Genomic DNA, 16,389 nt, shown 5'->3' with positions numbered 1-16,389 from the left:
ACATTTTTTGTATCGAAAAAATATTGAACCGTTACACCAAAGCATCGAACCGAACCGTGAATTTTGTGTATTGTTGCACCCCTACTGAGTACAATTACCTCAGTTTTGTCTGAATTAAGAAGCAGAGAGTTATATTTTTAAAAACCTGAATAATCTTTATTTTCATAATTTCAGACCAGACCAGTTTAACAAAGATGTGGCAGTGGCACACATTCAAAAGACAAATTAAATTAACAACCAAAGAAAACTCAAGTTTTGTCAAAATACACATTTTGTAACACTTTTTGAAAAAATTAGCAAAATGAAATATTGAAAAAAACAAAAAAACAAAACCACTTTGCTAACACAAAGGTAGACAGCCACTCATGGATTTGGACTCTGAGAGCATTGCCCTTTGCTGTCAGCAGTTTCATTACTCAAAGTGTTCACTGACAGATCGATTAATATGAGTGTCCCAGCACTGCAGTGAAAATGAAACAACCTCATTTTTACTACATAAAAGAGAAAGCCATCATGAAATTTGCAGATGACACCACCATCATCGGCTGCATTTCTGATGGAGATGAGGCCGCATACAGTGCAGAGGTGAGAGCCCCGACATCAACTTGCTGCTTAACATCAGCAAAACCAAGGAGCTCATTGTGGATTACAGGAGACTGCAGAGAGGAGGCCACACCTCCATCCACATCGAAGGAGCAGAGGTGGAGAGACTCAGCTGCTTCAGATTCCTGGGCATCAACATCAGCGAGGATCTGAGCTGGTCACACCATGTTGGTGTGATCACAAAAGCAGCGAGACAGCAGCTCTTCTGCCTACAGCGCCTGAGAAGATTCGGCATGAACCCCAGAATACTTACAAACTTCTACAGAGCCACCATTGAAAGTATTCTGACTGGCTGCATCACCACCTGCTACGGCAGCTGTAATGCTCTGAATCTCTGCAGAGGGTGGTGAGATAAGCACAGCGCATCACCAGGACTGAACTGCCAGCCATGCAGGATCTTTACAGACAGCGCTGCGTGAGGAAGACGCAGCAGATCCTCTTTGATCCCAGCCACAGACTTTTCACACTCCTGCCGTCCAGAAGGCGATACAGAAGCATTAAGGCCCGCACTACCAGACACAGAGACAGTTTTTACCCACAAGCCATCAGACTTTTGAACTGCTGACATTCTATACACACCATTACACACTCACTGCAACTACTGGACTCTACACACTGTCACTTTAAACCACTTTAAACTCTCACTGCACAAGTTTGTTTTTGCACAACTGTAAATACGAAACTGTGAATACCAAACAATTGTCTCAAATTCTCTTAATATTAATACTTTAGTGTTTTTGTGATGGCCAAACCCATAGTTGCCACACTGTAAAGTCGGTAACTCTTGTATTTTCAATCCTTTGTTAGAACACAATAAGTTATTGTGTTGTCAATAACACACTTTAGTTTCCAATAAGTTTATTGATTGGTTTGGATACATTTGTTCTATTTGTAAGCGTGCACATTTAGTTTACTTAGGTATTCATACCAGTTCATTACTTTGATTTTTGACTAACCTTTGTTTCTTTTACTACTTATCTGCCATGATATAACGAGTTGCCAGACAAAAGGTGGTGGTGAAGAAAATATAATCTGATCAAACATTATTCAGCTTTAAATATTGTTCAGCTTTAAAGTTACTGTGCAACTGTGTAATAAAAATGTGCTCACGACTTTGGCCTTGAGAGCGATAAGAAGCGATCGCCTCATCCTGCAGGTGCAAGATATCTGCAAGCGAAGAGACTAGAACACCCAAGGCCGATTTCCTTTTATGGAGTTGTTTTTCTGCTAATGCAGCACTTTCCTCACAACCCCCTCCTGTAAGTTTTAGAGAATATATACCCATCCTCACAGCAAATCTGGGGAATCTCCTGATGTGAGCTGTGTTGAGAGGTTGTCTCTGTCTCAATAAAAGTTCACTGATTCCCCATCTGCCGCAGGTGTCTGGTTGTCTTCATTCTCCGCCAGCCTGGTTAAGTCAATTCCTCCTTAACATCTAAAAGAACCTATTTAATGAAGGAAGACGGGTTCACTTTGTGTTTAATATTATTCTATTGCTGTTGTGTTTTTTTGTATCCTTCAATTGGCGTCACGAACAGGATCCGCTCCAGGTCAACTGGAACGGATGGGAGGACTTCGGCCGTGGTCTGAGTGAACGGAGTTTGGACAAAAGCTGTGTGCACACAAAAACAAGGTAAGCAGACCTTTTATTTCTGCTATATTGAACATTATAAAAATACTTAGTGTCCAAACTCCTAGTAATTCATAACCAAAATTGTCTGGCTTACTTAAGGCTTGTTGAGAATCAGACAAGTGAATAAGAAATAAGTGAATAAGAGATAAGTGAATAAGAAATAAGTGAATAAGTGAATAAAGATAAGAGTGAACTGAGGTCTGACCACGGTTGCAGCCGACGGGTTGCTCTCCGGTGTCGGATACATACCTCAGTGCAGGTCTGGGACCTTGAAAGGGTTTATTAGTAACGCCTTTCTAAACAAATTAAAAGGTTAAAGGCCTTGAGAATATTTTTTAGTAATATTCTCTAAACTACAGAAGGGTTAGGAAGGCCCAGAGGACTTTATTAGAAAAGATCCTCTAAAACTTAAAAAGGAGAAGTACTGGTTGGAGTCCAAAGGAGGGGTCCCTTTGATCAATAGGAGAAAACGGATCTCTTCTTAAAACCCCGATGATTTTAGTGTTTTAAATGTTTTGATGTTCTGTTTGATATTGGACACACATAAATACACGCTGAATGCTTGCTGTGGAACACTGGGCAGGACAGTTTGGTTCTCCGTTGTTCACAGATTACACAATTAAAGGAACTAGGTTCCTCTTTTGGTTAAAATAATACACCACACATAGAATTTTTTTTTACACATTTATTACATACATAAGGAGGGTAATGAGTGACTGCAGGTAATGTATGAAGTGTGAATGAGACGTGTGAACAAGGTGACAACCAACTAGCACCCCTATCAGGAAGCTCTAGGCAAGGTTACCCGCCAGACTCCGGTTTGGTAGAAGCTTGGTAACACCTGAAGGGATATTTCAGTGCTGACTCACCTTTAAAGCAGCGCCCCAGCTGTTAGTGCCTAACAGAGGCAGAAACCCAGCTGGCCCAAATTCTCCTTTAAAATCAATAAAAGAACACTCCTCCATTGACAGTAAAATGGATGGAGAATTAGATCGAGAAACTAAGGATGATGGTTGGGGTCCCGGTGTGATTCTTAGCACATTGGGAGAACAATTAACATGTGTTGAGACAGTCATCAACTCCACACACCAGCCTAAAGAAGCAAAAAAGCAGAAAGAGTCACTGAGGAAAACAGCTGAAAGGTTAATGAAAGAAAAGGGAAAGGACGAGGGGAGTAGTGGTAACTGGGGAATAATTTGGCAGAATAAGGCTATGCAGGCAAAAGAGAAAGAGGAAGAAGCCAACTCAGCAGCAGCAGGTGCAGGTGTGATGAGCGGGGTGAGACACAGAAAGGAAGCAGATAAGCACGCAGGCCGCAAAGCTAAATTTAATCACTGGGTGTGTTTATGGGAAACTGCAAAACCACACATGAAGAAAAATAGGTCTCAGCCACCTCCCTATTCTGCCTCAACTCCTCCCTCAGCAGGCATATATCCGGTACTTAATATCTCTGGTGGAATAATGACTATTGGAGAAGAACCGCCCGTAGCTCCAACTCCCATAGATACCAAGCATTTTTGCCCAGGAAGCTCCTCTCTGTCGGCGACATCCTCAGCTAGTAGTAGAGCCCCCTCTTCTATGTCCCATTGTTTTGGAACCGGATCTGAGGGCCTAACTGACCCCCCTGCGAGCGCACCATTTGCGGTTCGAATGAACAGACAGGAACCCACTGAACAACAATTAACTGATCAAGAAGCAGCATTACGCAGCTGCTTAAATGAACATAGGTCAGTGGTCCAGGTGAATAATCGTGTTGCGTCAGCCCCTCTTTCCCGGTCCAACCCCTTTGCCGGCACTCCTGTCGCTGTTAAAGGAGATCTGACCGCTACTGCAAAAACTGAGCCTGGCACTTCACCAAATGTCACAGTTACCATGTCTTTGGTGGGCCGTCAGGATCCGGAAACACAGATGAGTTTAGCCCACGTTTTTGCTGACACTGCTACCCCACCAGGCGGGGAAGAAACTGAGGATACTGATGATGAACTCAGTGACCTTAACAATACACCCCCCTCTACCCCTCCCAGTTTAGGATATCAGACTAGATCTAAGGGCCCTGTGCCTCAGCCTCCAGGCATATTTCCCCTGGTCCAGACTAAAGCGCAACGTAGACCAGTGTATCAACCTTATTCATTCGGAGATGTCCAGGCCCTAGTGGACAAACTCCCTGACATAACGGAGGGAGGGAATGCCTGGTTGGCTGGTTTGGATAAATACACAGCTGGACAGGACCTCGCACTGGGAGATTTTAGAGCTATTATAACTAGGTGCACATCCCGATCTCAGGCAGCGGACCTGGAACAAAATGCGGGTACTACCATGCATGAGAACGAGGTGCCACTAATGCAGGCCTTGAGGTTTATTGGACCGGCCCTGCGCAAACAATTCCCACCCAAAAATCAAGGCACCTTACAGAAATTTAAATGGGAGGGAAAGCAAAATCCCACCCATTATCTAAATCAGGCTGTTGAAGACTGGGTGAACCATACAGGTCATCACCCCAGTAGGACTTGTTCACAGAGCATGTGGTTTAGAAGGGCGGTGCTGAGGGGCATTCCGGAGTCAGTAAGCCAGAAAATGGAGGATAATCCTGATTTGCAGGACTGTGACTTTGCAATCTGGAAGAAACATTTGATTTTTAATCTTAACAAAGTGCAGATTAAGTCTGATGATAAAGCGGAGAGCGTCGAAGATTTACAGTTGCAACTGTTGAAGGTTCAGCTGCAGAAAGCTAAAAACGACCTGGGTGGAAAAGGTGACAAGCCTAAAAAGCAGCTTGTGGCCGCTGCGGCTCCCCCTCCTGGTCCAGTTGCCCCTGATTTGTATCCGAACCCATGGCCAACTGATCCACAGCCCCCCCAGTATGGTGCTTATCACTCCCCGGCCCCTTATGGGCAGAGAGGTTCCCCATTTGGAGGAAACAGAGGTGGTTTCAGGGGAAGGGGTCAGATGGGAGGTGGTAGGGGAGGCCAGATGTATGTTTGTTTCCGGTGTGGACAACCTGGACACTGGGCTAAAGCGTGCCCTTTGAACCCGGCTGCTGGAAGAGGCAGGGGAGCCCGTGGTGGGCCCTATCAGCATCCTGGCCACAGAGGTGGACCTCGTGGTGCTGTAGTTGGAGTGCCCCCGGCCCCACAGATGCCTGTGATGGGGTGGGAGTACTACGAGGGTGGTCCCCAGCTATAGGACACCCCACAGACTGCCCAGGACGGTGAAGGGACAACGGCGGACCCTATGCTGTCCATAACTGTAGATAGAAGAAGAAGCAGCTTTTTAGTGGACACTGGAGCTACGTACTCCACCATTAAGGATGTTGCTCGTGACAGACTTACTGACAGAGTGATTACAGTGGTGGGCATATCTGGGGAACCTAAAACTCTGCCTTACACCGTGCCCCTCCCCACAACGGTTGGAGATCAGACCTTGTTACACAGCTATGTTTGTTCAAAACAGGCGCCTGTGAATTTACTGGGAAGAGACTTGTTGATTAAATTAGGAGCCACAATACTCTGCTCTTCACAAGGCCTAACTGTGACTCTCCCTACTGGGGTTGTACTTCCCTGCTCTGATGGGCCAGAGGGAGGTGGTCAGTTTCTGCTGCAACCCTCCTCCTGTTTGGCGGACTCTGCTGACATCTACTGGGCATTATTGGAAGTTGAAACACCTGCTGAACCAGGAGTTTGGACTGCTTTTCAGCAATGGCGGCCGTGGCTCTCACTCCTACATCCTTATGTCCCTCCCCCTGACCCACCTCATGTTACACTGTTTTATGACAGGCATGACACCACCTGGTACCAGCACATGTTCCAAAAGCAGTGTGAGGGGCGGGCTTGGTCTCTGAACATGTCGTGCATTTTTGCGGCACCGGAGGGAGTGGCAGCTGCGGTTACTTTTACAACAGATCAATTACAGTGGTACATGATGTCTGATGAGGCAGCTCCCCATGTGTCACTGGCCTTACATCCTGGACACCAGGCTAAGGAGCTGGGTGGAATGGTTAAACGTTCCCTTGCGGCCACTGACTGGACACCTACAAAACTCCCACAGGTTTTGTTTTCTCCATCTACCAAGACATACCAAATTTTAAATGATTGCTTTAATTCCTCAACACTGCAACATGGAGTGGTCAGCGGGTCACATGGAAGAGAACACACAGACCACTGTGATGCTGCGCCTTTACTCGACTCTCTTCCAGATTGTTTGTGGTCCCTTGGACCCACAGATGTAGGTTTAGTTGATGTGGAGCCAGTCTCTTTTCAACTGTCATCTGCTACCCCTTTGTGGCAGCCTCAGTACCCACACAGACCGGAGGCTGAGGCTGGGATTGCAGAAACAATTTCTGGTTTGGTCACTGCCGGTGTCTTGGAGCCCTCCTGCTCTAAGTGGAACACGCCCATCCTACCCGTTGAGAAAAAAGGCACGGGGAAGTTCAGAATGGCACATGATTTGAGAAGGATTAATGCCTTACTTGGCACTCCTACTTTGCCTGTGCCTAATCCTTATGTTGCCTTGACCAACCTCCCACCATCTCATGCCTGGTTCACCTGCATTGACTTGGCTAATGCCTTTTTCTGCCTCCCACTTCGTGAGTCACTGCGTGACATTTTCTCATTTACATTTAGAGGCCGACAATGGCGTTACACTCGCTTACCACAGGGATTTGCCCTCTCCCCAGGACTGTTTAATCAGTGTTTGAAAGAACTTTTACAAACCAGCCCACTACCATCTGACTGTATGTTAATACAATATGTGGATGACCTTTTGCTGTCTGCCCCCACGGCTGACATCTGTTTGGAGGCCACCAGAGTGGTACTTCACCACCTGGCCAACACAGGTTTTAAAGTGAGCAAAAACAAACTACAGATTGCAAGAAAACAGGTTTCTTTTCTAGGCCGCATGGTCTCACAGTCCGGTATTTCCTTGTCCCCAGAACACAGGAACTCCATTTTGCACCATCCAAAACCTCTAACTGTAAAAGACATGTTGTCATTTTTGGGCCTGACTGGTTACAGCAGGACCTATGTCCCAGACTATGTTGGCCTTACTTCCCCTTTGCGAGTTTTGGTAAATGAACAAGGCATGAGAAACCTCTCTGCTCCCCTCTCATGGACTACAGAAACAGAACAGGCGTTTATAAAGTTAAAACAACAGCTTTCTGTCGCCTCTGACCTTGCTGTGCCAGATTATGCTTTGCCTTTTCATCTTGATGTTTCTGGAACTGGAACCCATATCAATGGTATCCTGTTCCAGAAAAAAGGGGGAGAGAGAAAAGTGTTGACATATGTAAGCGTAATGCTTGACAACACTGAAAAACGCCACCCACCGTGCACACAACACGTTTCTGGACTTGCAAAAATCATTCAGAAAACAGCACACATAGTGATGAACCACCCACTAAAAATTTTGACATCACACAGTGTGGTGGCCTACGTCTCCTCACAGGCCTTCACACTCACTTCACTCAGGCAGAGACGCCTCAGTACCATTTTGGAAGCACCACACATCACCTACTCACATGAAGGCATAAACATGGCTGATCACATGGGATCAGGGGAACCACATATGTGTGAAGAGGTTGTGCAGGTACAGGAGAAAATCAGGCCAGATTTGCAGGCAGAACCTCTAATGGATGCAGAAAAAGATTGGTTCACAGATGGATGTTGTTTCAGAACTGAAAGTGGAATGTTGAAGGCTGCATGGGCAATAGTGGAACAGACAGACATGAGATGGAAAACAGTGAAAGCAGAGCAGTTGACAGGACAACAGTCTGCACAGAGAGCTGAACTGAGAGCGGTGATTGAAGCCTTAAGGATGGGAAAGGGACAGAAAGTGAATATATACAGTGATTCAGCTTATGCTGTGGGAGCAGTGCATGTGGAGCTCAAGCAGTGGCTAAGAGCTGGTTTTTTGACAGCCAGCGGAAAGCCTATTAAACATGAGATAGAAATGAGGGAATTAGCGGAAGCACTGTTGTTACCTGTTAAGGTGGCAGTGGTAAAATGCAAAGGACACAGTGCCGGATTGGACTTAGTGGCATTAGGTAACAAACAGGCCGACTTAGTAGCTAAGCAGACAGCTGGTTACTTACCCTCCCTGATTATGGTAATGGACCCAGAAGCCACACCCCCTCCAGAAAGACCACCCATACAACTAGGCCTAGCCACAATCAGAGAGTTACAGGACAAAGCCAGCCCCCAGGAAAAATCATTATGGGTAACAAGAGGGGCCACAAACACAGATGTTTGGCGTGGCCCAGATGGAAGGCCCATTCTACCGCCAGGGGTCAGACAGACAGCAATGGAAGAGGCACATGGAGTGGGGCATGTGGGACCTGCACAAATGATGAGGAACTTAGCCGCCTGGTGGCACCCTTATCTAAAAGACATGACAAAATACATGGTTAAAACCTGTAAGGAGTGCAACCAATTTGGAATCAAGCCCGCCTTCAAGCCAATAGCAGGGTACTTCCCCATCCCACTTTGCCCAGGGAAAGAAATAATCATTGATTACACAGACATGGTGGACAGAGTAGGTAGTTACAGGTACCTGCTGGTGGCTGTGGATGCATTTTCAGGTTGGCCAGAAGCCTGGCCGACAGCAAGTGAAAACAGTAGAACTGTGGTGAAGTGTCTGATTAATCATTATATACCACAGCATGGGTTTCCCGAGGTCATAAGGTCGGACAATGGTTCACATTTCAGGAACCACGATCTGCAGAGGGTTGAAGCCGCATTAGGTTTGAAACATAAGTTTGGCTCAGTTTACCACCCCCAATCCCAGGGGAAAGTGGAAAGGATGAATCAAACTCTAAAAACTAAATTGGCTAAAATCTGTGCACAGACCAAATTAGATTGGGTTAAGGCATTGCCTCTTGCATTAATGTCCATAAGATGCTCAGTAAATCAAACCTCTGGTTACACTCCATTTGAGTTGGAGCATGGCAGGCCTTTTCCTGGCCCCTCCTCTCGCCTGTTAATGTCGGATGAAGCTGATTCAGACCTCGATCCGAGGACATATTATAACATGCTCCGCAGTTTTGTTGCCCAGTATTCCTCACAGGTCGCTGAAAGAAACCAGCAAGAGCTGAAAGAGGCGGCTACACCTGGAATGGACTACGTCCTCCTGAAAGTCACAAAGAGAAAGTGGGCTGAGCCTCGCTGGACAGGCCCTTACCGCATAACAGAGCGGACCTCCCACGCTGTCAGGCTCGAAGGGAAAGGTGACACCTGGTTTCATTACACACAGTGCGCTGCTGCCACCGAACCAGGAAGAACCTTGAGAGAGGTGCAGAAGGACCTGTCAGAAGGAGCTGCAACAGCATCACCAACCACTTGAGGGAGCCAAAACTCAACCTACAAGCCGGCTGGTTACAAAAGGGGGTGTTCTTCATACTGAACTAAACATTTTTATTTTTCTATTTTTAACATCTTTTATGACTTTGCTTTTATATTGGCTTGAGTTTTTAAGATTTACATTTTACATTGCAATAGTTTTAACCGCTGAAAGCTCATTTAAAGTTGTGTCACTGATACTTTTTGTTGCTCTTTAACTCCTAGAACACGCCCTTGGCGAGGTGGGGGGAACTGGACCACCTTTCTGTGCCCCATCATCCTCTATTAGAAGACATCCAAGCTAAGTAAACATGTCTTGGCCCTTTCCCCCTGAAATGACAGGCAGGCAAAGATGTTGCGTCTTTGTTTGCTTCCTGGCCCTGGGTCTCATTCCCATTGGCATAATCCTGATCTGTGAAGGGCCCCCGACACTTCTGACACCTTCAAGTTCAAAAGCTTCGCCCCCTTCTGACAGTCCCAATCTGACAAATGTAGCCCCTAGGGTCTTGCCCACCACTTCCTCTCCAGTTTTGCCCACGCCCGATCCATTTAGAAAGAAACGAGACACGGTTACCTCCTGTACCCCAAGTACGACTAGAATGATTACTCTCTGTGTCCCCAACAATAAAAGTTGGGTAGTCGAAATAGATTTCGCTAGCTTCCCAGTCACTCCCGTCACCAAAGACCAAGGGGGGGATCTTTTTAACCTTGCAGTACATCTCTCCTCCTCAGTGTGGTATATAACCCTGGGAGGTTGGCATCAGTGGAAGTGGTCCAGTTTAGTGTCAGAAACGGACCTCGATTGGTCCAAGCACTCTAGGGGTCAGGCTTTGCACTGGAGAAACCAAAATATGCTCAGAATAGCAAAAAAACCGGATCTTTCAGGCTTAATTTTTACCCTAAAGGATCTGGCCTTGACCTCCTGTCAACAATTTATACTTGCCCCTTGGACTGATCGCACCGCCCTGTATTGGCAAATGGAAATATGCCCTAGCGTTGGTGCAGCTCCAAGCTCTGTAGTTAAAGATGATAACCCCACCTTTAATGGCCCTCCGGTGACATATACAAACGGGGGGAGAAACGGCCGAATACGCATTGTAGACACAAATAAAATGTCTAAAGATGACCTCTTCCAAATTCTAACCGGTATTTCTGGAGCAACAAACAACTGGTTACTACTAGCTGAACAAGCTGCTGACAAGACGGCTTCCGACTGCATAGTGTGTATGGGAGCCCGCCCCACTTTAAGAGTGGTACCGGCGCCAGTCAATAGTGCATGCCTCCTGCATCTTATGAACAATACAAAACGAGGTCATTGCTCATATCTGGAAAACCACTTTCCTAAAACTCAACGCTCGGTCTCTAATAAACCACCTTTCTTTTCTTCAGATGTAGCTGTGAACAATTTCACTTGTATTAACCTGACTGGCAATGCAGTAAAACTAGGTAGCTTGAACTCTTCTTGGTGCACTGAGATGACGGTTATGAAACCAAACTTCCGACCTACGGCTAGGGCTGATTTGTGGTGGTGGTGTGGCAATAACAAGTTATATGATGGTTTCCCTCGGGATGCGTCAGGTCTTTGCGCTCTCATAACTCTTATTTTACCTGTTTTAGTCACTCCAGTAGATCTCTCTATAGAAGTACACGAAGTTGGCCTCCCATCCTCCTCTGAACGCCGCTCTAAACGTTCTCTAATCCCAGGTTCAGCTCATAATCCAACCTATATTGATGCTGTAGGTATACCCCGTGGGGTCCCCGATGAATATAAACTGCGAGACCAGGTTAAAGCAGGATGGGCCTCGATACTTTGGATGGTTGAAATAAATGCGAATGTAGACAGAATTAACTACATTCACTTTAATGTGCAACTGTTGGCTAATTACACTCGAGATGGTTTTGAAGCTGTGCATGCACAGTTATCTGCCACTTCCCTAATGGCTTTCCAAAACAGGGTCGCAACGGATTTTCTCCTCGCAGAAAGAGGCGGAGTCTGCAGCCTTTTTGGTCAGGAATGCTGTACCTATATCCCCAATAACACAGCTCCTGATGGTTCCCTCACTAAAGCTATTACTGGTCTCACAGCTCTTACTGTTAAAATGAAGGAACACTCGGGCGTTGATACTGCCATGTGGGACTCTTGGCTTAACATGTTTGGCAAATATAAGGCCCTTGTAGCTTCCATCCTAGTTTCCATCTCAGTTTTTGTTGCTGTCCTAGTCACCTGCGGTTGCTGTTGTATTCCATGCATTCGATCCCTCTTCCAGAGACTGATTGTTACAGCTCTCACTCCTGAGGATAAGGATCTCGCCCGGCAGATGCCTTTATTGGCTGGTCAACTTCCCACCTCCTCGCCAACGGATGATGAAAACTCTGATCGTGAGGGTGACGAACATTATCGTCTTTCTCTTGTTTAAATGCTTCTAGAATGGTTGTTTCTCTGTGGTGTTTTGTATTAGGCTTGTTATTAATTGTTTCCCTCACCCACTTCCTCTTGAAGGATATATCTGGTTGAACTGTGTCTGGTCGGGTTGTGAGGGTTAAGCGATGTTCTCAGGGTCTCCGGACTTAAGCCTGAGCGAATGTGTACTCCCACCACTGGATATAAATTGTTTTTTTTCCACACCCCTTCCTCACGTTTTACCATATTCACTTTTGAATGTCCTTAGCAGTTACCGTTCTGGGTTTATTTTACGGTTGATTTATTCTTTCACATTTTCACGTTTATATCTCTCATTATTATAGTATACTCTGTACTCTCCACATTTTTATCATTACTTATGCTTTTTGGTTGCTGGGTTACAGGAACTGTTAATTTTGTGTCACTACCCTGGTTGCACTGACTCGTTGTATCCTTGGGTGCAGGACAGCTGTTACTGCTTTCGTCGGGAACCGAGACTGCTTGCAGCCGACCCCTGGGCAGGGTGGTGCCTGGACTCTTTTCTCCTCATCTGCAATGACAGATAAAGACAAATGATAAGACCCGAGGAGTTTTTCGAGCCAGGCTTCGACACGTCTCTGTGTTCCTTTGAATGTTACTTATTTTTGTGTGTTGACCCATTTAAGATGGGTCAAAAGGGGGATTTGAAGAAAATATAATCTGATCAAACATTATTCAGCTTTAAATATTGTTCAGCTTTAAAGTTACTGTGCAACTGTGTAATAAAAATGTGCTCACGACTTTGGCCTTGAGAGCGATAAGAAGCGATCGCCTCATCCTGCAGGTGCAAGATATCTGCAAGCGAAGAGACTAGAACACCCAAGGCCGATTTCCTTTTATGGAGTTGTTTTTCTGCTAATGCAGCACTTTCCTCACAACCCCCTCCTGTAAGTTTTAGAGAATATATACCCATCCTCACAGCAAATCTGGGGAATCTCCTGATGTGAGCTGTGTTGAGAGGTTGTCTCTGTCTCAATAAAAGTTCACTGATTCCCCATCTGCCGCAGGTGTCTGGTTGTCTTCATTCTCCGCCAGCCTGGTTAAGTCAATTCCTCCTTAACATCTAAAAGAACCTATTTAATGAAGGAAGACGGGTTCACTTTGTGTTTAATATTATTCTATTGCTGTTGTGTTTTTTTGTATCCTTCAGTGGCCAGGGTTTGAAACTATTAAATGCAAAGAGGGATAAGTGGATCGCACCACCATTTCCTGTTGAAATGTAGAATGCGTGTTTTCTTTCATTAAAAACAAAGTATTTGTATTTAATTAAATATTGAGTTTGCCCATATGGAAAAGAAATAGTAAAAACATATATGATTTACTCATGAAAGTGGCCACTTTCTCATTACTTTCATACATTGTTTTAGTAAGTATCCAAAACATACAAGTTTCATTATATAATTTTTCAAGGGATCTTATATCTGTTTTCACTTTTGTATGCGTTTCATACAAGTTTCATACAAGACAGATACAAACTTTATAAGATTTATATATATCTTTTCCATATGGGTGGGGTTTAGTAGTTTTGATTTTCTTCTTTGATGTTTAGTTTATTAATAAACCAGACTGTAGTGTTTGTATTGTTTGTTTACAATTGTGTTTTGTTTAGTTATCCCTCCTGTGTTATAGTGGTCTGATCAGCCATTATATATATATACCAGGGATCCCCAATTCCAGGCCTCCAGGGCCGGTGTCCTGCAGGTTCTAGATCTCACCCTGGGTCAACACACCTGAATCAAATGATTAGTTCATTACCAGGCCTCTGGAGAACTTCAAGACATGTTGAGGGGGTAATTTAGCCATTTAAATCAGCTGTGATGGATCAAGGACACATGTAAAACCTGCAGGACACTGGCCTTCAAGGCCTGGGTTTGGGGACCCCTGATATATACCCTTGTGTGTCAGTTCATGTTTAGATCATTTATGTTTGTTAGGGCAGTCATTTGGTTTTGGAGTTCAGTTTTGTTTCTTTGACCTCTTTTATGAGCTCAAATGTATTACTTTTGCAAATATAATTTTTGGGTTAAATAAATGGCAACCCTATTTTTCCAATAATTCCTGTGACTCTTCCTACTTTTTCAACTCGGTCCATCACAGTTTTGTTAGTTATTTTTAGTTTTATTATTATTATGGTTATTTTCTTCTTTAATACAACTACACACTCATATATATTTTCATGTAAAGCTGATGAGCACGAGCAAAGGAATTTCATTACAGGTAAATGTGGCTGCACTGTTTATCTGTGCATGACAATAACAACGTGATTTGACAGGAAAGTGTAGTCCAAAGAAACACATTAGATTTCCACTATCACTATAGGGTCTGTGTTCTCCACTTGCTGTTGCTGAAGAAAAAACCAAGAGGGTTTGTTGTGTGTTTGTTTGCACTGACGCAACAGGATTTCAATCACTTGAAGTCAACAAGTACTTATACCTTGTAACTGAGTGGTGTGTAAAGTTACAAGACTGCAAAAAGGCTCAATAATGATGGTATATAAAAACTCAAGCTGAATCATATCTGCTTTTTTCCACGTCGGTTCAGCTGTTTCCCCTAATGGAGTGTTATAGCCACAAAAAGAAAAAAAAATTGTTTAATTGAAAAGTTTGAGGTTAACCTAAAAAAATACTGTTTTGAGAATAAAGTCAAAAACAAGAAAAACTGTCACAATGCTACACCCTCTATGAGTTACTGAAAATTACTTCAGAATGAGTTTTAATAACAGTAAAAAAAAATATTTTTTTTCTGGTGATGAGTGTACTTTTTATCATGTTGCCTCATATGATGCCCTAATACTCTTTGTTACACTGACAGAAAAGAAACCAGTTTGAAGTAGTGATGGGATTTCTGGCTCTTTTTAGAGATCCGGCTCTTTCGGTTCGGCTCACTAAAAAGAGCCAGCTCTTTCGGCTCTGAACCGGCTCTTCAGGTTGTTTTGTTGCTTTAATTAATTTATTATTAACAATAATATAAAATTATGCACAAAAGAAATTACTAATGTAAAAAAAAAAAAAAAGCGGTTTTATTTATATATGTTTATATATAAATATATGCGGTGGCCCCTAGAGACAAAACACGTACAAACTCCAAAACACATTTCTAGCATGAACTGAACTTCCAAAACAGAGCTACCTAGATCACTTAAATTACACAGTTGAAAGCATATGTGTATTGTTTGTGTATTTATACACAAGCATTCATATATAGTCAAATAATTTAAAAAAACAACGTTCATTTACCTGTTATTACCACATACCAAATTCGGTCGTTGGTACTTGCTGGCTTGTGTAGCCACTAGGTAACAAAAGCTCAACACTGCCCCTAGCATCCTGGAGCACTTCTGTTGTCTTTTGTACGTGTTTTGAGTTTTTATGTGCTTCTGAGTTTTTACGTGTTTTGGAGTTTGTACGTGCTTCAGGGTTTGTACGTGTTTTTATGTGTTTTGGAGTTTTTACGTGTTTTACATGTTTTTACGTGTTTTTACGTGTTTTGGAGTTTGTACGTGCTTCAGGGTTTGTATGTGCTTCAGAGTTCGTACGTGATTTGAAGTTTGTATGTGCTTTGTCTCTAGGGGCCACCGTAAATATACTTTTATTTATTCACTCCACATAAAATGTAATAAATAAATCATATAATACAAAAAACAACTATTCACATTTCAACTTTTAACTATTTACATTTTCAGCTTTTTCCTTTTACAAATTTAAAGTGAAACAACACAAAACACTGCAAACCACAACACAATTAAATATAAATTATAATATGAAAACAAAAAGAACATGCATATTCTCTGTCATATGGGCCTGCATGAATAAACTTTCTGAATCCTTTATCATCTGCAACTGAAAATAGTTGTGGATGATTACTATACCTTTCTAATGTGACGTTGTTGTCCCTGGCTCTCTTTCTCTCTCTTTTCCTCCTGCTCTGTTCCTGTGCAACTGAGTGTAACTACTATGGAATCAGAACGATGCCACCGACAAAAATATTGAAACCGAAAAAAAATATTGTAACTGAAATAAATGTACTGAAAAATCTTGTATTGAAACCGAAAAAAAAATTGATAGTGAAAAAAAATTAATTGAAACTGTAATTTTTTTTTGTTTTCGCTTACAATTTTTTTTTTTCGGTTTCAATCCATTTTTTTCCGGTTTCAAACCATTTTTCAGTTTCACTCTGCTGGCACTGTTTTGGCGTCGGGGGGCGCGCTGAGGGGGGGGGGGGGGGATTCCGACCCGCATGTATTTGCATATATTATAATAATGCTGACCAATGACTGGAGAAAACACTGACGACGCGGCTGCGGTCACGGACAAACTCGCACGTGTCTGTTAAGGAATGGCAGATGCCGAGAGGTCCAGCGTTTACATTACCGACTATTTCAAAGT

At 43.7% G+C, this 16,389-nt stretch overlaps 1 protein-coding gene across 1 annotated transcript; it reads left to right on the top strand.

Annotated features, from left to right (window-relative positions):
* Positions 1 to 2,376: 2,376 nt before the first annotated feature.
* On the top strand, positions 2,377 to 5,536 carry LOC146635266 (uncharacterized). The gene has a single exon (XM_085345335.1). The coding sequence runs from the start codon at positions 3,212 to 3,214 to the stop codon at positions 5,417 to 5,419; it is 2,208 nt and encodes a 735-aa protein (XP_085201461.1). The 5' UTR covers positions 2,377 to 3,211; the 3' UTR covers positions 5,420 to 5,536.
* Positions 5,537 to 16,389: the final 10,853 nt, after the last annotated feature.

The sequence above is a fragment of the Diplotaxodon limnothrissa genome, linkage group LG3 (genome assembly GCF_057381915.1).
Source record: "Diplotaxodon limnothrissa isolate DT_005_m linkage group LG3, D_limnothrissa_male_GT1.1, whole genome shotgun sequence".
Taxonomy (NCBI): domain Eukaryota; kingdom Metazoa; phylum Chordata; class Actinopteri; order Cichliformes; family Cichlidae; genus Diplotaxodon; species Diplotaxodon limnothrissa.
This window is presented reverse-complemented; position numbering and strand designations above follow the sequence as displayed.

Coding starts and splice junctions, on each gene's coding strand:
- LOC146635266 (XM_085345335.1), top strand. CDS start 3,212: ATGGATGGAGAATTAGATCGAGAAACTAAGGATGATGGTTGGGGTCCC.